The following is a 23,666-nucleotide window of genomic DNA, read 5'->3' on the forward strand; positions in this document are numbered from 1 at the left end:
TGAGACAAACTATTTCCTATTTCAAACACTCTGGAATATAAAAATATAGAAGGCATTTTACCAATCAAAATTAATTGAGGTGAGAGGCTCCTTCAAGGTAAAGGTGTGATTGAAAGAGTTAATGAGTGCCTTTTAGAAAGCCTTAGTCCTGTCAGGGATACCATATAATCTTTAAAAGTAAACATAGCAAGCCTGGGTTCACTCAGATAAAGGCCTAAAAATCCATACATACAACTAGTGACATTCTGGTGGTATTCTGCAAAATTGCTTATGGAACTGAGTATAGAATAATGAGGTAAACCCATACATTAAGTAAGCAAATATCATTTTAACCTCTGACTTGCAAAAGGAAGAGTACTGGGATTTCTCTCTGTACATCAGAAGAGGACTCAAATGATGGAGTCCATGTGTGAAAGAAGCCAGAAAAAGACTGGCTGGTCTGTGCTTTCAACAGCAGTGGTTAAATACAGGAACTATCCTCCTGCCTCAGCCATGGTATAACCATCCCAGCACAGTGCCCCCAGTGAAATATGCATGCCTAGCACACAGGGATTGCCGGTTTCATAGAAAGAGTATGGCTATGTTCATAAACTGTGAGGATATACAAATATGCTGTGCCTTTTCTGTCCCAGATATGGGGCATAAAGGAGCAGCAGCTGAAGGTGGCAAGCCTCTCAAGCAAGCATGGCAGCTCAGGAAAATATCAGGAAAAAATCAGATCCTGATTCTGCTGGGTCAGATTGGGTCATGGGACATAGCTGGACCAGCTTGCCACTAGGAAAATGGAACTCAGCCACCACCACAATGCTGCACAGAAAAGGGAAAGAAAGTCACTTCGCTCTTCTCATCAGTATCTGTCTGCTCTTCAATGATCCTGCTGCAACCTTCCATGGAAGTATTGCTAAAAGCCTGGTCCACAGGGAATCCAAAGCCAAGTTAGAGGTGTCTCCATACTGGCATGTCCCATTGAATGAACATGCAGGAGACAGCTTGGAGATTTAAGTCCTCCTTGATGTGAGGCAATGTTTAGAAGATGAGGGCCCACAGTTGTTGACCAGGATTCCCACTGTCATCAGCATCCTGATGTGGAGGGAATGTCTGGGGTAGAGAAGATGATGCCTAAAGATTTTTTGCTTTTTATAAATTTTTTATCTATTTGTACCTTTTTAGATTTTTATATATATAGCTGTATAGTTTTTAACACTTTCTTACACTTTAGAGATTACCCTTTCTCACACATTTATGCCATCTTCTTGAAATTCTGTTTAGTCTTATTTTCAAGAAAAGAATTTCTAACAAGGGCACCCAGGTTTGAACCAGCATATAGGAGACATAACAAAAGATGGCATGAGGAACCCCTCAGAGTCTTTCCAACAGGGCAGGTCCAAGGGTGGGTTAAGTTACCAGGACAACCAGTCTTCTATTCGATGTACCTGCTAGATGTACTAATTAATTAAATTGACTAAAAGTGTGGAAATCCAATAGAGTGCTTGTGCATATACAACTATGTTTTGTGCACTTGAAAGCTTTCATTAAAGAGCTGCTCATTATGTTATTACCACTTTAATATTGTTTGGAAAGCTTTTCTTTTGATTCCAGGCAACAGGGAGCTGCCTGGACAATGTGCCTTAATCATAGGTTTTTCATTGCCCCTGGGAGGCAATACTGAAGCAGAAGAGGAAACCAGATTTCAACACATAACATGCTTTGGAACTTAGGACATCAGTGGTGGATGATAGATTAGATAGATTAGATAGATAGATAGATAGATAGATAGATAGATAGATAGATAGATAGATAGATAGATAGATTTACTCCTAGTCTTGCCTGGTGATAAAAGCAGCATCATATTATAAGGCAGATAGTGGGCACTAAAATTCTCTGAAAGCTGTTATTTATAGCAAATTGTCAGCATGCCCTGGAGAATCTCACTTCCAATACATGTTGTGCCACTTTCCTCTGTTTCTGGAAATGACAGAATATTTGCTTTCCACTGTGCAGCAAAGTTCATTTGAGGATAGGAAACACCAAGTGCCAAGGAGCTTATTCTGGCAAATATTAGAGAGCACAGTTTAAACTGAGAATTCCCATCTGCATGAGGCACACAAGAGCAGCAGTGGCACAGACAAAACTGTCAGTCTGCTTTCACATGGTAGGACTGAGGCCAATATAGACAGTAAGAAACTGCTTGTTAAAAAAAAAAAAAAAAAACCACTTCTTTCTATTTTTAATCTGGAACAGATCTGATTATGATCCTTCAGCATCATTGTTTTTTGTGGTCATTAGAGATACCAGGACGTGGCAGAATGTTGGCGCTGGCAATCAGAACATGCCTTAAAAATTGTATGACAGATTTTAGAGTCTCTCAGTCCTAGGTATTTACACATTAAGGACTTTAAAAACACAGTTGCATGTCTCAAAAAAACTGTCAAGGCCACAGAAGGAATGTGCCATAAGATAAACCACCACAGCAAGATCTTGAGACAAAAAATTATGACAGGGAGGTACTAATTCCAGGCCTGGGGAGGTGAAATCAGGTTATCACATTATGACTAACATATGTGAACAAAAATTCCCAGTGTGGCAAACTGTGGGAAAGGGAGCAACTCTCATATACATACCACACCAAGTTATGGAACAGCATCTGCTACTACCCCACAGATACTTGAACTCCAGATACTGGAAGGTAAAAAGGTGAAAAATCCCCAGTAGAACAGTTTTTGGATACCCACAACTGGGAAGCCAAGGGTGAAGAAGAGCCAGTGGGATTCGAAGAACAGAAGAACCAGCCCCTGGATCCGTGGGTGCTGACTATCTTCAGCTTGATCTCTCTGTCTTTCTCTCTACCCATCTCTACCCACATGACTTCTCTTCTATAAATTTTTATGTCTCTACCTCACATTTAGAGTTAAATAAAATCCATATTCTCAGCTCATTCTATTATTCTCTGATATTCTTTATTTCAATGTATGGTCTTATTTGCACTTTAATTCGGGCAAAGGCATCTCTCACTACTCAGATCATAACAACCAGCTCACCAGGCTTACCAGCTTTTGGGGAAAATATTTTTAGTGTATTAAATATGGTTCCTTTAAACAAGTGAGTATGACTTGCAGACTTTCTAAAACTATCTTTTATCCAAAATATCTGGACCCATGGCTCTCTCTGCAGAGCAGTTCTCAGGTGATTTAATAAAAAAAAGTTTTGAAATATCACATTTACTTTCAGATAGCAAGAAATTAATCCCATGCTAATTTCAGTGAAATATTGCTACATATTTTCACACTGTAAGGATCAGATTGTTACTTTACATAAGTTATGGTTTAGATTGATATCTTTCCAGAGGTTGTTTGTGTTTTGCTCGAGAACTGGCCTTCATACTTTGAGAACTTATGAAATTATTTTAGAGTATTTTGTTTCCTATAATTATTATTACATATTACTTTTTATCTTTCTTGAACGAATTTTTCCTGATCTTAAAAAAAATTTTTTTGCTTTTATATGTTTAAAAATCCAAGAGTCATTCCCTATCAATTATGTAACCTAATTGTCCCAGTCTTCTGTTAGCCACTTCTCTCTCTTTTGGATAGCTCATTGCATGATAATAGCTTTTAGTTTGTGGGTCAATCACTTGAGATAGATATGTGTACCATTTTGTAGTTGGAAAGTTCAATACTTTAAAATTATAATTTTGATGGGTAAAATTGGTATTGATTTAAAACTATTGGCCTTAAGAATTATGGATATAACTCTTATAATATAACTGTTATAATGTAACTGATGCAATATTTTGAGAAAACTAGTTGTAACTATTATTGACAGCAAATTACAAAGAGGATTTTTTTTCTTATCTATTTCCAAGAAAGAGACAGAAAAAATGTTCTTGGTCTATTTTTTTTATTAAGTTCTTCACAATGGATTAAGAATGTGAAATATTAAAAGCTCTCCACAACAATGGAGAGCTGGCAAGGACACAGACAAAGGAGTCAAATGCTAAGTAGTGAACATTATTTACTGAACATATTGTTAGGTGTGCAGGATACAATGTACACATATAAGAATGGATCAAAGTGGAAAATCAACCACAGGTATTGGAAATTCTCTTTCCTTTTGTAATTTCCAAACTAAATCAACAATAATTTTGAAAATTTACATACCTGTGATATTAAGAGTGGAGGCTATTATGTAAAAATGCACAAAACATTTCAACACAAAGTCAATGACTAAAACAATCCTCAAAGTGTGTAATACTATTCTTCATTATTATTTTACTAACACACCACCAGATGTGATTCATAACTTTCTATGACTATGCACTGCAACTGAGATGTTACATCTCAAAAGAAAGCAAAATATTCTGATGTCATATATTAGCTCTTTTCTTTAAATTTTCATACTAAGCAGAATAAAATAGTCAGACATTTGAAGTGCAGATCAGTACATTCTGCTGTTTCCCAGACACCCAGGGAGATTATATTTGTTTCTACATTGAATTATTATTATTGCCAAATATCTTTCAGCTTTTTATGCTTCTAATAATGTAAGTGCAAGCAAATACTCCACAGAGAATGTTTACACCCAAATATGATACTGGTAGTGTTTTGCATCCTAACTTTATCTACATTTCCACATTGTACTGAAAAATAAAAGTGTCATAAAATAGAGTGATGAAATACCTTTAAAGTACCAAAGAATAAAAATAAATATCTCATTTTCAATCACAGAACAACATCTAGCTTTGCTATTGTTATTCACATTGGCTATTACATGCTCATCTCTGCATATACATGTATTTTATGAGAACACATTGATTGTTAAAAATCAGTACAGCATACAGATCTAACAGAAAGCTCCCCAGAACAATTTCAGCTGGAGATTCTTTGCTGTGTCTCTCTTCCATTCACAATGTAAAGCAACCCACTGAATGAAATACTAAAACCACTAACAAGGAGAAAGTCTTCAGCATCCCCAGAAAATTTTCACTCCTGACAGAGCAAGGAATCATTATTAAGGTCTCTAGATGCAATATAAACATCCCTCTACATTTTAGGGAACCAGACTGCATGGTTCTTACAAGTCTAATTTACTCCAACACCTCTTGAAAAACTCCCCAAGCTCTAACATATCTTTGAACTCAATTTCTTCAACTTTTCTATAAAAAATCATGTATTTTCTGAGGAATATCCAGAGTTTTCTTATTATGAAATGCTAACAAACAATGAACTAAAATGTCTGTGTAAATCAATATTTCAAGATAGATCAAGCCCAACTGATAGGAAAAAGATCATTAGGAGAAAGCTTGTTAAAAGCATGAAAGCATTGCCATACTGGGTTTCATACTGCTTCAGTAAGAAAACTGGCAACATTTTGTTTCTGGGCTAGACACATATGCAGTTTAAAAACAAATCCTATTAGAAAAATTACCAGTTAATAAACAGTTTGGATTGCTATACTTGTTCCATGACTCTGAAGTTCATAGATGAGAAGAAGGGTGAAACAACTTACACTGCACTTATCTGTACTCTCTCTGACATAAAATAAAAGACTCACAGCACCTCAGCTGCAGATACATCTAGTATCTGCTCATGGAAGCAATACAACAGCCAAGTATAAACTGAACTTTCCTTTGTTTAATCCTTCCAAGCTCTGGCAATTGATTTAAAGACTGCTTGAGCTGGAGGTTGGATCACTGTGGTTTATGGGGATACACAGACTATGCTGAGGGGTTTTGTAAGCCTCTTTTAAACAAGATCCACAATTTAATTAGATGGAGGTTGTTTTGCTATGTCACAAACTTGTTTTGTACAAGGATATGGTTAAGATTTTTCTACTACACTAAATGAATCTCTGTTTTACAGAAGGCCCTCAAAGGAATTACATGTATTTTTTTGGAAGACAGTAAGTTGATTAATTTTGTTTCTATTAAGCTTGTGAGTCTTAAAATAATTATTAAGACCAATGTTCTGAAAAAAGAAATAAGATCAGAATAAAAAAAATCAACCTATCTTATTGAATTAGGTAACATCAACTTGCCCCTGGGCTTATATCTATCCTGTGCTTCCACAAGACCTGTCAGGAAAATAACCTGTTCCACTTCAGACTACTTAGAGACCAATACAGGCATCGAGTCATAAATTCACAGAAAAGATTATGCAGTACATACTTTTATATAATGTTAAGTATCTCTATACTACTAGGGTATTTAGGAGAAATTACTCATTAATTGTCTTATCTCTATTTCCCAAATATCTTTTCTAGCACAGGAGATACTCCTTTACCACTTTGATTTTTAAAATGTATTTCTAGTCTTCAAGAACGTGATAAAACTATTAGTAGCTGAAAGTGGTAGTGTAATAGAAGTTAAATTTTCTTCATAGTTACAGGTGAACCACTGCTTTTCTTTTTCTTTTTTAACCCTTTTACAGAGACTTTAGATAGAATCATGCAGATTTCCCTAGTTTTGGTCCTAGTTTCTCCATGTACTACCTGAAATCTTTGGCTAAGCATATTTGAACTGCAGAGGACAAGATGCATGCAAGGTTTACGTGACTCTCATAGGCTTTATATAAAGCTGTGCTTTCAGTGAAATGCTCTTCTTAGGAAAAGGAAAAGATAATAGGGACAAAATTTCAAGCTTTTAAAAAAAGTCAGCTGAATACAAATTGTTTTCCACTATTCTAACAAGTATCCCCAAAAAAATCCGTAATTTTAGCAATTTATTGATACAGACAACACATTTTCACAATGCCTTCAAATGCAAGAAGATATATGCCACATTTTCTTCTGATGCTCCCATGCTGCAGAAAACTGAAGCACATCCATTTCTTCTATGCACATGAAGATTTATGACAAACATAGCAAGGTTCTGCTCTTACAGGAGGGTTTATGACCACACTTCTATTCTTCAGTGTCTTCTTATATATTCTTAAGGCTCCTTATCTGTACATGGGAGGGCCCCTAGGCATTCCTGGCTGCATCCCTGGGAGGCATGGATTTCCAGGTGGATAGCCTGGCATTCCAGGCCTTCTGGGCCCTGGTGGCCTTGTCACAGCTATGGATGGTGGAGGAAGGTTTCCTCCTCGGCTCTGTGGAGGACAGTGGCCATTCAGGACAGGGCCAGGATGCTGGAGAGTCTGAGATGAGCTGGCTTCTTGTGGCTGGCCCGTCTTTAATCCATTGCCATCCTGTCCTTTCTTGCTGTCTGAAATGTGTTTGGAGGACAGAATTAACAAATGATCATGCAAATCCGAAGCTCCCTGACAGGGAAATCCAGCAGCTGCCTGACTATCCTAGATTGCAGTAGAAAATCTGGGGCTCCCCTACCCAAACCTGGGCTAATGCTCCTTCATGACCTTTGTGCTGTATTTTCCATCCATTTTTTCTGCAAGGCTCCCATGTGGGTATGTGGGCAATTTGTAAAAATGCACTTAGATATCATCTATCAATGAAGGCAGTTATTACACATGGCTCTTCCAAAGACAATCATCTCTCACCTGGGCTTCTTTCCTAGGCTTGAGGCTGTTTAGTGGCTGTAGGGCATGTGTGCATGATGAGGGAAAGGAAACAGTGAGCAAAATCCCTCAGGACAGACTTGACACCCAGCTGCACCAGCCAGGCTTTCTGATAAGAGTTGCTTAATGTGTTCTTACTACATCTTCTCCAGGTGAACCTGGCACTGGTGATAAATACTTTCCTGCATAGCTCTGCATCGACAAAACGCCACAGAAGGCTAGAAGATGTAGACTTTGACTGGTGTGTGATAGATAAGAAGGATCACTGGAGCTTAGACCAGGCTTTTTTCAGCAGGGTTGTGACTTTCAGTTTAATATAGTTCAGCTTTTTACTTTAATGTTGCTAGGTATGGAATAATGTTGCAGTATTTCTTAAACAAGCCAAAGAAAGAAATAGGCTAATAGAGACATTCAGACCAATTCTTACCTTTGTTTGGAGTGGACTCATCTTGCTTGTCTCCTTTAGGCTTTGCCGGTGGTGGTTCTGTCTCAAATGGATTTTCCTCTTGTTCATTTGATTTTTGTGCCTTTTGTTTATTTCTTCGTTTATTTTCTTCTGCTTGCTAATGACAGGGAGAGAGATGGCATTTTTCAGTGACCCCAAAGTCTCTCTAGTATTTAGTAAAATACAAAAAATCAGTAATTCTCTATTCTTACACTTTGTAACTTCTTTTTAAGTTCCAAGTTAGCTTCCTTGTAGGATTTGGATGTTGCGTTGAGATAATAAATGCTCAGGCTAAATTTAAAAAATAATAGTTTCTTGTTAGACAATGATTTAATTAGAAAGACTCAGAATATTCCTTTAGCAACCATTACAGTTGTGATAATATAAGGGTGGTATCTTTTTCTCCTTTATTGTGCTTAATCAGTACTAGTATTTTGAACTATAATGAACAATGTGCTTCCTTACATTATTCCTTCTTCAGAAGGCACTGTTATTTCAGGGGGGAAGATGAAAGAAATTATTCTATCCATTAATATTCTACATTCAATCTTATAGTATTTAAGAAACATGTTTCATTAAGTAGTGCTTAACTCTGAAATTACTTCTATAGAATAACTTACAAAAGTTAACTAAGTCTCATGACATACCTTAAAAATGAGTAAATCATATTTATGAAAACTCCTTAACAAATATAGTAAACAATCAGAAATACTGTCAAGAAAACAACCAAAATCACATTCCTTTTGGTTTTTCCCAGTTATTACTTCCTTCTTTTACTAAGAAAAAACATAATATTTTCATTTTTCAGTGTATAGAATTACTGTTGTGACAACTTTATGAAATTAGTAGTTTTCACTGTCCTGATTTAATAAGAAAACATCTGCTATGAAGTCTTTAATTGACATAAGGAGTAAATAATTAATCAGCACATGCTGTTTCCTCTGCTTTGCCTGATTTTGTCTTGTATTTTTCCTCTTTCTTTTTTTTTCTTCTGTTTATTTTTAGTGTCCTTACCCTTTACAGCTAAGGGTTAAAATAGAATATGGCATCAAGAAAGCCTTGGCAAAATTTCGTCTCAATATTTTATATTGCTCATATAAAATCCTTTTGTAATTTATATTGTGCTCTGTAATGTCTACATTTACTTGCAGTTCTGCAATGCAAAGTTAAATCCCAGTGTATCTTTGTATAGAATTAAATTTTAGTTCAGCAGTATGCTAAATACCGGATATAATAACCCTATGAAGCAAGTTAAAATGTCATGATAAAATAGGACTCAATAAAATCTCCAAGAGCAAATATTCCAGGGCCATTCTTCTTTACCAATTACTGAGTTACAAAAACCTCTACTAGCCTTGTTTCACAGTCTCCGAAACTCTGTCTCACGTCCCTGTCCCAATAATATAGTGTTTATCAGTTAAAGGCACTGAAGATCAGGTTCACTGAAAGTTACTGAGAATAACTTTCCTCCATGACGTTCATATTTCTATCGAACTTGCTAAGGATTTACAATGTGCTGTTGTGCATTCTGGACAAGATGACCAATGTCACAGCATTACAAATTCCCTATAGCCTTTTGCATTTTAATAGTTTTCTATCTTTTGTGGCAGGAACAACATTTTTTAAAAGCATAACCAAACAAAAAAGAAAGCCATTGAACAAAAAAGAGATATCAACGCTTCTGCAAATGCGCATTAAGTATGTTCAAAGAAAAGACTCATGAATTGTTCAAGTCGCTCATCACTGCACAATTAGCGCTGCATTTCTTAGATATTCAAGCAGTGATGATTCAGAGTGAAAGAAACTTATCAGGCCTTAGATACAGCAAGCATTGAGTTAATATTCTGTACGTACACCATCAGCAATATAAAGGGTAGGATAAGTCCAGGGTTAGAGGCATAACCAAATACCTTCCCAAACCAGGAAGGAAAGTCGTGCTCCAGAGTTTCTGATATGACTTCAAACATTCTAGTCTTCCCACTATTAAACAGAAAAGTTGACAATATCACATACAATTATTATGGCAACCATGAATATATAAGCTAATGAAGTCGCATCAAACCTGGAAAAAGGATAATATAAGGTATGTTAACATTATTTAAAACTTTACACTCTGGAGGGAATGTTGTTTAAAGTAGTATTTATATGGGGGAAAAAAGACACCAAAATTCTTATTGTATGCTAATAGATTTTGCCAGGTTGCCACCCAAATTATTTCTCAGTGAATCAGTGTATGTGTTATGAACTCCATACCAGCAACCAACAAACAAAGCATTATTTGTGCTCTATGAAGACATGGGGGAAAAAAAATCAAATCCTGGTTTTTATGTTTGACAAGCAAAAAGTGGTCTGCAATTATTTTTTGTTCCACCCAGTTCTTCTCATCTTTGATGTGTGACCAATGCTACACAAGTCAGTGGCTGTGTTTCAGGATATTTTTGCTGTTGTTGCAGGAATCTAGTTACCTTCATATGTAATTGTTCCAGCTTATTTATCATTTTCTCCTTAGATGATTTTCCTTCTGAAGTGTATCAATAGATGTTCTGAAAATCCCTTTCTGTTTATTTTGCCTTTTTCTATGCCTCAGGGCACAGAAGTTTGTAATTTTTAACCTGAACAAGACTGGTAGAATGGGTCTCTGTGTATCAATTCTAATTAGTAATTTTACTTAGTTGTAGGAATTGTCACCAAAGTTGTAGGAATTGTCACCACATTGCCATGTGATTGTCCAGTCATTGAAGTTTTCTGTCACTGCTTTTCAGTCTGGTAAAGAATTTCTTACAAATGGGTCTTTTTCTAAACTCATTCTCAATGTTTACATTCTTTCAATTAATATAAAAATTTTGCAGGTAAAATTCTTCTCTTCTTTCTCTTTATTTGCGCACTCATAGTAGATGAGAAATTCCATCCTCTGCTCTCCTTATGCTCTTCAGCATGCACAAAGCTTTTTCTGCGGTGCTGTTGCTGATTCTGTCTTTTCTTCCCTACTCCTGACAGGTCTTTGTTGAATTGTGTATGTTGCTTTAATGAATTGACTATAATTAAAAAAAAAAAAAAAAACCAAACCAAAACTAAACCCTGAATGATTCACAAATTTCAAAAAGGATGGGACTCTGAGTTACCATCAGGAAAATGTTTTGGTTTTTAAATGTAGAGGAATGCTCTAACAGTATTTTTTCACTGGCTATTCCACTGTACTATAGTGGAATATATAGACTGAGGCTGAATGAACCTTCATCACTTTCAAGTGCTCCTCATCAAAAGTTACATTGAAAATTTCACTTTTTGATGAAGAACATGACAGAGAAAAAGTGGCAAGAATTATCCTTCTCATTTTGAAGAGTAATCTCACCATTTAGTTAATACCCAATTCAATAATTGCTGCTACTGAGATCTGACCACAAATATTTCCTTCAATATAGTTTTGCTAGGACTCAAAAAAAATCATAATTTTTATCGCTTATTTTGTTGTAAATTCTTCTCTAAATTCAAACAATTTTCTGTGTCATCAGAATTTTTGTCATGTCATGTGGTTCTCTCTTTTAGCTACCTACGACTATTGCAATGACAATCTCTGTTATTCTGCCTTTCACCAAATTTAATGTGGTGAGACTTCTGCTCCTTTACAAAGTGCACTGAGGATCACACAGATGTCATTCTACAGCAGTAATGTATTGTTTAAACCTTTCCTTGCAACCTTTCCTAGCCTCTTTTACAGTTCTCCCACTCTTGCTTTGTTAATATTTTGTTCAGAAATAAGGCAAGAGACTTTTAAAATTTTTAATTTCTTGTCTTGTCTTCTGTCAAGTGATACAACTCATTATAAATTTATCTCATGCTACCTGGCAGGTAAAGATGATTCAAATGATCCTAGACTTTCCAGGTACTGGGCACAGAAGGAGAAAGTGTGGCAAAGTCTAAACTACCTTGAATTCAAGATGTGTTTTCAGGGCAGGCCTAGCTTTTTAGAAAAGATCCATGTCTATGGAGGCCTTGAAGACTTCGGAAACAAATTCAGCTTCATAGTGGTAGTACAGACTCATGAAATTCTGGAGAGAGGCAAGGCATTCAAAGACTGAACCACTGCATATTTATCACACCCTCAAGCATTCTGATCTGCCCTTCATACAGGGCATACAGACATTTCCTGAAAGCCATCTCTTTCAAACACAACATGTCACTGCTCTACTCCGTAAGAATAATTTTTCTTCAGTGCAACAGTAATTTTTTTTTTCATTGAAATTAACAAAAAGAAAAGCTTTTCTGTTCTACACATCGGATAAAACTTGCTAAAGAATTAGTCAGTTTTCCAAGATTCCCACTTTGGGAGTTATCCACAATGGGAAATGCATCTCAATTAAACACTCAGCATATCAGGTGCTAATGCTTATTATAGAGGCACTGCCTCATTTACTGTGATGTGTGGAAGCAGGTCATTACAACAATTGTAAAAGATGGTGGTAAAATGCAAAGAACCTGAAAGGACCACAGTCAAAAGATGGTGGGATGGAGACAATGGTGTACACAGCAGGCAGTGTGGAGAGAAAAAGGATGAAAAGCAGCATGGCCATGTAGAAGTTATTGGATCTGGAAGCCTTGAAGACTCGTTCTTGGGGGACATTGCAGCACATCACTGCCCAGCACTGCAGATACATCGATGTGTGGAGGCGGAACACATTGATTGCTGGGAGACATGGAGCATAAAAAGATCCCATCCTAGAAGAGAAGCAAATAAATAAGATAACCACTACTGACAGATTCCCTCTGTCAATGTGTTTTGCACACTGTGCACTTAGAAATTCATATAGCCAACTTTAAAACTGGGGGTTTTTAAACTGGTCTTTGATCTTTTTTTTTTAAAGATTGAATGAGTACAAAGATAATTATCTGTATGAACTTTCAAAGTTCTCTTTCTCTGCAAATTAAGTGAGGACTTGGTGAAATGCTATTCACTCTTAATTTTTCCAGGTAGCATCTTGCTTGTGTTGTGTCAAAAAAGGATAGCCTTTTTTTAAAAAACTAGGTATGACCAATTCCTACAGCTAGGTATGAACAAAATTATTTAATTCATAATTTATTATTTTTATTGATATACTAGCACTTTTTTTTGAAGGATATCTTTGCTTAATTGACATTTATTTTAGCTGATATTTCTGGGTTAATTTAGTGCTTCATGCAAACAATCTGTTTATTGACTCAGTTAAATATGGTTTTTTTCCTTATTATATACGGTTGCATGGTTATGACACCAAAAGATTTGGCACATTTTTATTTTCATCACACCTGGTTTCTTATGTCATGCTGACTGAAGAGCATCTGAATTAATTTTCCTGGCCAAATAGTACAGAATACAAGAGATTGGGAACTTGCTTCTTCCTTAATCCTTGCTCTTGTGATCAGGTGACAAGGTGAGCAAGCTAAGCTGCTTTGCCCCTGAGTGCCTCAGACATTCTACTTGGAAACAGGAAATATATTTACATTAGGGTTGGAAAGACCTTCTGAGTACAGAAGAATGACAGGCTTTATTATATTAATGTATCCTCTTCCTCTTTTCATGTATCTTAAATGAAAAGATAAAGGGCTTTACTGAAGGGAAAGCCTTTATCCCTTCAGTAGGCTTTTACCACACAAAAAGTCTAATCCGCCAAGTTAAATTAAATGTAAAATTTAGGCCTTAGCAAGAACTGAGAAGTCAAATGCTTGCAGAGAACAGTTCCTTAGGAAGACTGAGCATGTTGCATGAGGACTCTACATGCTGGTGCTCTTTACCAGTCATGTAAAGTCCAAAAATAGAATGAAAACCTACACCTTTCCTCCTCTACATCTAAGGACTAATGCTCCAGTAGTAGCATTGTTTACACATTCATGTGACTGCACAGATAAGTATAAATACATTTGCTTTAAGGCCTTTTTGCATAGGAACAGGGGAAAAGAATGGTAAGGTTCACTGAAAGGCTAAATTTCAAAGCAAAACACTACAGCAAGTAGTCAGTGACCAAAGCATAAATTTAATCTATGCAGATTTTTACTGGTTGGTCTTATCAACTCAGTGCAAAATCTTGATATATGTGATCCAATAATCTCAGTCCATAACTAGTTTTGAATTGTTCCAACTGATTGCAATGTACCAGAGTTTGGTATATATTGCATATACTTCCCTCAGATTAAAGAAATGGGATAGGGTCAGGATTTCAGAAAAATCCTTCACAGATACAGATAAATCCCACCATCCTGCAGATAGAACATGCTTTGCCACACCTACCAGATCATGCCTTGGTTAAAGATCAGTCCCAGCACATTGCCACTTATATCAAACTCAGAATATGATGGCTGAAAGAAATTATACAGATGTTTTCATTAGGTTTGCACAAAGTGTTTTAAAATGAGTTAGAGCAGATGAAGACTGTCACTTTGAGGAGTAGCACCACACTGGCATCATGTTGCAAGGCCTCTTGTTGCATCTTATCAGTGAATAATGAAATAAATTATATAACTCAAGGCTACAAGGTAGTCTCTAATATAGTTTGCAGCATTTTACTGAAAATCTTTCCAACATTTGTTCAGAGGTAGGTGTTAATGGAAAATTCAAAATCATTCTGGGTACTGGGTAAATTTTAAAGCAACAATTCAGAAAATTTCCTTTGGAGTGACCTCTGGTTGTCAAAATATTTTGTCCTCCAATACTGCAGCAGCAGTGAAATTTCATGTGATGAATGTGATTTAATTGATTTAATACCCAGTTGAACTCTTGCACTATTTTTCTTTTTTTTTCATATTCCAGAAATTGCACTTTAGTTTTCTTTTTGCATTGATAGAGGTTGCCAATCATTTTCTTTTATGGATACCATATTTCTAATTTGAGTATTTGATTCTAATTTTTCCTTTAGGATTCAGAACTTTAAGAACTTTATAGGGTCTCATTATCTCTTTCTTTGCTGAAGAAAGCCCTGTATCATTCATTTTTATTTCCAGTATGGACACATAAATACCATAAAAATTGTTTAGTCTTTTATTTCTGAACTAATAATTTGACCCTTCATTTTGGTTTTTCAAATCTTTAATCACTTACTAATCTCTTATTTTACCTTAATTATTTATTTCTTATTTATTAAAATTTCCAGTTGTAAACATTGAATACACTGAATTTAAGCAACAATTGAATGGCAACAGATGTTATTCTGCATCCATATGCACCAGATCAAAACTTCCTGCTAAGAAATTGATGGCTTTAAATATTTGGTTTGTACCTGAATGTCTGTTTCAAATATATTATTTATATATTTATTAATATTGTTTATATATTTATACACCATAACAGGTGTCTTGCATGATTCACCACAATGATGGACGAAAAGACCATGAATAATACATATATTCCAGTTAATAATTGTATTGATAACTGATAGAGGGTAAGAGGGGCATGAGATGCAAAAATAACAATTCCCTTACAGCTGAAACAAGACAAAGTCATTCTACTGAAGTCTTCAATTAAAGCCACAATTTTGACTTGTACTGTGCTGTGCTTTTGGAATATCTGAAGTTTCTGCACTTTTTCTGTGTAATTTTATACATATACACATATATATATATGTTTACAGTGAAGTGATATATTTATGTCACATGTATTTATGAATCTGCTAACATAAGGGGAACAATTAAAGAGATTATTAATATTACACTTGAAAAGCAGTTGACTAAAGAGATCTTTATAGGTTAGAATATCAAACGAAACATGGAGATATTAATAAGATCATAGAGAATCAAATAATGTATGACTGCTTTTTTTAACATAGGTGCTAACATTACCAGATTAAATAATTTGAAATCCAATTTTTAAGCAAATAAAAATAAGGTCTTCCCACACAACATGCAAGTTAATCTCTGGAATTCTTCACCAAAGGACATCTTGATAATCAAAAATACTTTTCTTTTAACAAAAGGCTTAAAATTAATGGATATATATCCGTGGCCACTAACCACAGAGACATAAGTATAGCTACTTCCTAAGAAAGATTTTCAAATTAGCTATTTCCAGAAATTCAGTGATTTCCAGTTTCAACTTCCACTTGTTGTTTCAGGGAGCTTATTGGACCTGGGGACCACAATGGACCAGAACATTACAGACATTCCTATATTCTGCCAAATAAAAATGTCAATTATAAAATGGTTTGAGGATCCCCTACAAGCAGATGTGTTGTTGGTAATTTTTCTGTTCATGCTAGATTCAAACTCTTTCCATTTCATTTTGATATTGCAACAGCTATTACCTGTTTGACAGCAACCTGCCTGACCTTTGTATCCATCCCCACACTAGTCCTGCTGGAAGGTAAAACATAAAAATAATGCTGAAATTTCATGGGAGTCAGCAAGTAAGAATGAGATTGCTGCACCAGAAGCAAGAGTTTTTTAACAGAAAACATGAAAACTTTCACTTCCTCTGGAAAACTGGGACTTCCCAAGATGCAGTTCTTAGCAATGTGAGAATTTTTTACATGTATGAAGATAAAATTTTGACAAAAGAAGGTAAAAAATACAGCTATGACTGCTTATGTAGAGATACCCTTGACAATCTTAAATTATGTAGCCTTTTTCTGTACTTCTCAGTAAGTACAAAACAGGCTTCAGGAGTTTCACAAGATCTGACAATACCATGACTATTACTTAAAAAATGAAAAACAGCATCAGACCCTGAAAGCATAAGTAGCTGACAAATTTAACTTGGATCAAGTCAGTGTGAGACGGCAAGTCTCAACTTCCAAGTGAGGAGTTCTATGCCTGCTTATGTTATGGACCTTACTAATTTGACATTAGCTAAAATAATTCTAATGAAATACAGATATATTTATATATCTATATCTATATGTATATGCATTTATACATATAATAATACTTCTAGAACAGGGTCTTTCATAATTTTCTCCACAAGAACTATGTGCTTGAAGACCCTATCCAATGAATGAGATAATACTCTGTGAAATATTCAAATAGTATATGTGTGAAAAATGTGTGTTCTTACAAAGAAAATAAAATTTTCTCTTATAAAATAAAATAAATTACAGAAGTCCTAAAGTTACCAAAGTCTAAAGAAGAAGAAAAATATTAAGACATAAGCAAAATGCAAAACAAACCTAACACCAGGTATTTCAGGGATTTTGAAGTTGGTCTATCTAACCAAAGTGAACTCTAAAGCATTGAAAGGAAAATGAACTTTGTTACTAAATTGTGAAGTGATGGGTAACAAAGACATTTAAAATCAGATACTTACAAATCCATACTCCAAATCCCAGCACCAGCAATAATTGAAAAACCGAACAAAGACAGCTCTCAAAAAATCGCCGATTAGAATTGTGATGTATGTTGTCATCATGTCAGAGACTGTCAGGCGCACAAATTCCTGTTAGAGCAAGATTCTCTTTTAAGAATACATTTAAGCAATTAATAGTTACAATAATAATTAAATACTGTACTAGATCTTTAATTGTGTTTATCCTGCTCCAATATGGACAAAACTCTTGACCTTCCTGCATTCACTGATTCTGTAACGTGCTAGAACTACTGCCCCTCATTTTCTAGAGTTCTTAAAATGGTTTTGACCTCTTTGAGAAGATTAAAAATTAAAAAAAAAAGTGAACGGCTTCTTTCTCAAAGAGTTTCAATGTCCAGTGGATCTGGAGAGAAAGGAAGAAAGCCCAAATGCAAATCCTCATATGAGCCTCTCCTTTTATTTTAGGCTTTTTATGTTTCATTAAAACCTGTTGTAACAGGCCTTACCCTGACAGCCCAGAAAGCTATTACTCTCCCTGATATGAAATTAAGGGTAAAATTATTTCAGTTATGAGCATTTGGTGTTCTTAGCTTCTTATTCAGCATCATTGAAACAAGAGGGGCTGATTTTTCTGTCTTTATGGTCCCTGCTAGAGATGTATTTATTTAGGAGGACAGATTGTCAGAGTGGTGGAGAAACAGCAAAATTTATTCAATATTGAGTTTGTTGTCATGGACAAATCAACAACAATGAAGTAGGATCAACTAGAGGAAAAGGGTAGGTTAGAAAATTGTTTGGAAACCACATTTTATATTAGTGGGTCAATAAGAATGAATGTCCAACTGAATCCAATAAAATATTTGAACAGATTTTCCACTAAACTTTTATTGTCCTTTGGCATTATTTTACTTGGCTAAAGACAGAGATGTCTTCTCAAAAGCATACTGTTTTAAGAGCTGTCTTACATACATGTCCCTTCTGAGTTACTCCTTCATTTTTTCAAAATTAGTAGACAAGCAAGGCAAAGATGGCATCAGGAAGATGAAAATAAATTAGGGGATAGAGGAAAGGAGAGGGAAAAAATAAATGCTTTCCATTCTATCAAGTAACAGAAGAAAGAATTTCCTGTTAGACAGGATTCAAAGAAAATAAAATAATTTTTAAAAAACTTTTAGTTCAAGAGAAAGTCCCACATCTGCTTCTCCTCACATTGTCTCACTTGTTAGCCAAAATAAACAGAATTTAGATATCATATCCTGTAAGAGACTGTATGATCTATTTTCAAATCTGAGCTCCAAGCAGCTACCTTACCTGTCCTACCATTGTTTCCCAACATGGTCCTCTGGGGACATCAGCAGGATCCACCTGTATTGGAGGAGCAGTTGAATTCTCTGGAATAGTACCATTGTACAGACTGGCTTCCCATATTGTCATGTTATATTTGACTATCTTTTCTTCTTCCAGCTAAGTAAAGAAATAAATCAGGGGGAAAAAAATCAACATGAGTCTGTTACCAACCCTCAAGATTGTCTATCCCAAAATTCCCATTGCTAACTTAGGTAAATGTAATTTGCAGAACAGAACTAAAATGCCTTTCACTGATGTGTCTGTGGCTGACTGGAGTGCCTCAGTGTTGCCTAGCGACCTGTCAAACATAGTGAAGGGAAGAAAATATCTTGCCTTGAGGTTGATTTCATCCATTAGGGCAATAATGAAAGTGTAGAGATTGCCAAGAAAAAGAGCAAAGATTCTTCCCAGCTGCCATCTTAGAGCTATTCGAGGGTGGTAATTTTCCAGAGAACTGATTACATCAAATAAAGTTGGACAGAACATTCCTAAAAGTGACATAACCGTGTTCACCTGAGGAGGGAGAAAAAAGTTTACAGTGAAATGTCAGAGACAAATTAATCTATTAATTCTGATTTGGGTGAAAAATATATTTCCATTACTACTTTTTATTTGGTATTTGATTTAATAAAAACCAAAATCCACTCTGAATATCACAAGTTGATGAAATCCACACACAGTCCCAGTCTGCCTCTTTCAACTAATTCCCTATTCCATGACTCACTAGACAATTGTATCTGAACTGTGTTCTGAGAGAACTAGGAACTGCTGATATGGAGAGTGAGATAAAAAAATTTACAACACTAAAGAGAGAGAAGGGGAGTCAGAGAGAAAAATGTATTTTCCACAAATTCACCAGCATCCTGCTATTTTGCTGTGAATTTCAGGAACACATGGCAAAAAATATATTTACCCGGGATTCCTCTATCACATATAAGCTGTGTTCAGTTCCTTAATGACTCTAGTGTAATGAAATTTTCTACAAAAACAGATTAATACTTTCATAAAGAATGTAAATTTTTAGAGCTTTCTTCTTCCTTGTACATAGGAACTGCACTTTTTTTAAATTTAAAATTGTACATTAGGTGTTGGGATTTTTTTCTGATCAAATCCTCAATTCATATATTAATGATGCAAACATAAGAAAATTCGATCTATAGAATAAGAAAAATGTGTGAATTTCACTCAAAGCCAAATATATTTATTGTAAAATATTGTAAAATATTAATATTGTAAAATATTAATATCCAATCAAGGACAATGTTTTGTACTCACAAATATGTTAATTACCTATCAATAGGAAAAATTTTTAGCAAATAATGTCAGTATTGTTTTATCCACTCTGCTTTAGAGACACACCTGCTCCAGATCTTAGTTCTGTCACCTTAGAAGCATATTTTTATTACAGAAAGAAAAGAAAAACTATGAACATAAAGACAAATATTACCTACTTTCCAGATTACAGCATAAACAAATATAACAGCCTTTGGTAGCCCAGTTCCTGTTAGTACAAATCTGTTACCACACCTTTAAACTGAGAGAAAGCTGAATTTCTCCAAGCTCTGTTGTCTCAGAGCTTGTGTTGCCTTAAATCAAAAAGTTTTGTACACAATTTTTTCTTTCCTATCAAAATAAAATGTGATAACTAACTTAATCCACTCTCAAAAGTCCTATTTCTCTGGATTCCAGAAAATTATTTGATATTTTTGGATATTTGATATTTTAATGTTACTTTCTCAGTCAGGCTTTGGTGTTGAAAATTCTGGATTGATTTTCCTTGTTCCATCATCACCCATCTCACCAACTTTGTGAGACTAACACCTTTCTTGCCTTACTTTTAAGTCAGATATGCACTTTACACTCCACCTCAGAAGATAATCTTGAAGTAACAAACTAGTTTTACAACACACGCAGTAGTATTTTTGCTAACAAAGTAAAACTTTCCCAGGTTTTGAAAGAGCACGCTGACTTCAGGTGCATACATACACTGCTGTAGCAAACAAAATCACCATCTTCACTACACACCCCTATCAGGCAGGGTGCATCTGCTTTTGAGGAAAGCATTAGGCACAGATTAGGCACAAAAAAATTGCACAGGACACTTGGACAGGGCAAGTGGAACTGGAAGGCATTAGCCTCAACCTGTGCTACACTGCAGAGTTTTATCCATGATGTCTCAACTAACTTTCTCTGTGCCCACAGATCAATCAGTCCGTTTGGGCCAGTCTCAGGAGAAAAGCAAGAAGAGATTGGGTTCTTTGAAAAGATCTCATGAATCCATAGAGTATCTGGAAAACAACCCTAAGAGCACAGAGGAGGAAATGTAAAGGCCTCAAATGAGCTAAAGCTAAATACTGAGGGATATTTGAAAGAAGCAAAGTAGAAATTTGATGGAAGCAGAGAGACATAAGCAATTCTTATGTTAGATATTTCTCACCCACACAGAGTATTTAAACTACTGGGGGGGAAAAAGGCAACATGCAAAGCAGAGGAACACAATTTCAAACCACATCTATTATAGAAATAGCACGAACTTCATTTCTTTCCCACCACCCGTAGTTCTCCAGACCTTCCAAGGCAAATTGCTGGGATCTTCTGACAACAAAAAAGATGAGGTAGCCACTTCCAGCAAGTGTGCATAGGGCTAAGAAGTTAGCAAGAACCCTTAAGAATCGAGTCAAATGAATATTTTCTTCTTTTCGGCTCTCCTGCTCCTCCACAATTGCTTCCTGCACTTGTTAGAAAGAGAAGAATATTATCAATACTTTATTGGTCAAGGCCCCACATTGCTTCAATTGTTAGAAGTCAGTTAAATAAATTACAAAGATGCAAATGGACATCTGGGCTTCATGTTTTGAGATGAATGTATATTGTCTCATAAAATCCTGTTCAGGTCCTGGACGATTCTGGAGTTTTGCCAGGGTTTCCTTTGCCCCTGTTGAGTGTGCCCACAATGAGTCTTGTTACACCTGTACTCACACCTGTACACTATGTCAAAAAAAACCTAGCACATTCTTTCAGCTTGCAAGGTGAAATAAGGTTGAGTGATACAGCAACATAATTGTGTGATTGTCTGTCAGAAAAGGAAATGTCATGTTTTTGAAATGCGCATTTGTGAGAAAAGAGGTAAATGCTTTACTCTGAAAGTCAACGACTCAGAAAGAATGAAAAGATGTGGGAATCCCCCCAAAAAATTGGACAATGCAGAGCTTCAGACTGCACAACAAAATGTTTACCCCACATTTACCCTTGATCATAGCTGATAAATATTAAGACTCTAAAGCAACTATAATCTCCAGTTTTTACTCTTTCCAGGTGAAAGAGCTTTTGTTCTGGAGTATCCCATGAAAGAAAGTTTTGTTACAGCTTCTACCTTCATTTAGAGATCTGTTGCCCAGAGGGGAAGATGATTGGCATTGTAATAACTGCCTTTCATGGCCCTGCTCCTTTTACAGCATGTGTCCGTCACATAAATGACCGGAGACCGCAACAGCTTTCAAACAAAACTCCCATGACCTCACCCAAGCCAAAATTTCATCCTTTCTCTCTGAGGTTCCTTGCTTGTTTGCAACAATTACAGTAAATCTTCATGAGTTTATTTCTCAAAATTAAGCCTTTTTCTCGACAGATTTGTATTCTTTCCCAAATAGCTTTCAGCATCTGCTCTAATTTGGCAGGCAGGCAAGCTCAAGATTCAGCACTTTCAATCAGTATTTCTCCCGTAATTGCTTTCTTGGAATCTTCTCTTGATGGCTTACACTTGAGAGCAGTTCTCTGTTATGCCTGCAGCTGAGGAGGCTGGTAGGGTGAATGGGGTGTGCTGGCTGTGGCACTACTGTGGACAGGAAGAGTGCTCAGCTGAGCAGAGCAGCCAGTGTCACATTGTCACACTTGTCAGTGTGACTGCGAGCCTGGCACCTTCTTCATTGTCTCACAACACTACACCTGTTGTTCCCTGTACATTACATTGAAAATTAAATCTTCTTTTGCATGCTACACTGGTGTGTCCCAGCCACCCCACAGCATAAACATATTCATTAACATTCAACATATAGAATATATCCCGTCCACTGTTTTTACAGCCCTGCATCTTACATCTCGCCCCAGATTCCTTACATGACTACTCTTGAAATCAATATACCCTATACACTGGAAAAAGACCTGAGAACATTGCATTGCATATTGGGCTATATTTTATAATTAATTTGAAAGTAAGACATTTTCTTACCTAAAAGCAAGTAGAAACTCAAAATTCTGAGGCAGTTCTTCTGATAAATAGCCCTATACAGATTATTCTATTATTTTGCCTTATATCTCTTCTCTGTAACAAGAGAAGTTGACAATGTGAGGTTCCCAAAAGGGGAGCAACATTTTGAAAAAAGTTTTTCAGACAAACACCATAGAAACTGGAAGCCATCAGAGATGAGAAAAAAGAAAATATTATTTTTACAGTAGAATCAGTTTTCTAAAAGTGGTACTGTCAGCAGAGAGGACACAAAAGATGCTACTGTTATTTCTTTCACAATTCCAAAGGGAAAAAATCTGATAGCAGGACACAGAGACCCAGAGGGGTGTACAGATGCCAATTTGAGTACATGTTTCTAAGCCTCAGCACACCTTACTCTTGACCTCAATTCCACCTGATTCACACCAGTGTGAAAGCAAAATTGTATTGCCTCTCCTTAGTAAACTCTGTTTTACCTTAAAGCTTGTTGTGATGGAGGCAAACTTATTATCTGCTGTCTCAGGATTGCCAATCAGATAGTCCCAGCTTGTGAACATTTTCCAGCTGAAATTAAAACTAGTGTCATCCCCACCACCGTCATCATTTGCATTCTTTGCCATTCTACAGAAAACACAGAGACACAGGAAGACCTTGTTAGCACTAGCTCTGCTTTGTGAGCATGACTTTTAAATGGTTCCTAATTTCTAACTTTTTTCCTGAAAAAACTCTACATCATTCTTGCTGTCAGTTATGCTTTATTAAATCTTTTTTTCTGAAACAAGTGACCAATATGGAGATTTTAATATTTAGGCACTTTATGAGCTCACAACAAACATTTTGATGAGAAAGAATGAATGCATTTCATTAACCTCT

The 23,666-nt window shown here is 35.8% G+C and overlaps 1 protein-coding gene across 1 annotated transcript in view; it reads right to left on the minus strand.

The window, feature by feature from the left end:
• Positions 1 to 3,889: 3,889 nt before the first annotated feature.
• Positions 3,890 to 23,666, minus strand: part of TMC1 (transmembrane channel like 1) — a 58,305-nt gene continuing 38,528 nt past the window's right edge. Inside the window, exons 10-20 of the mRNA XM_054652620.2 lie at positions 23,270 to 23,414; positions 21,103 to 21,297; positions 18,902 to 19,081; positions 18,533 to 18,685; positions 17,222 to 17,350; positions 14,219 to 14,286; positions 12,433 to 12,672; positions 9,811 to 9,936; positions 8,169 to 8,247; positions 7,939 to 8,074; positions 3,890 to 7,201 (exon numbers count right to left, since the gene is read on the minus strand). Coding sequence (XP_054508595.2) covers positions 6,936 to 7,201; positions 7,939 to 8,074; positions 8,169 to 8,247; positions 9,811 to 9,936; positions 12,433 to 12,672; positions 14,219 to 14,286; positions 17,222 to 17,350; positions 18,533 to 18,685; positions 18,902 to 19,081; positions 21,103 to 21,297; positions 23,270 to 23,414 — 1,717 coding nt within the window. The 3' untranslated portion in view covers positions 3,890 to 6,935. The remainder of the gene's footprint in view (positions 7,202 to 7,938; positions 8,075 to 8,168; positions 8,248 to 9,810; positions 9,937 to 12,432; positions 12,673 to 14,218; positions 14,287 to 17,221; positions 17,351 to 18,532; positions 18,686 to 18,901; positions 19,082 to 21,102; positions 21,298 to 23,269; positions 23,415 to 23,666) is intronic.

This window comes from Agelaius phoeniceus, chromosome Z (assembly GCF_051311805.1).
Source record: "Agelaius phoeniceus isolate bAgePho1 chromosome Z, bAgePho1.hap1, whole genome shotgun sequence".
Classification (NCBI taxonomy): Eukaryota; Metazoa; Chordata; class Aves; order Passeriformes; family Icteridae; genus Agelaius; species Agelaius phoeniceus.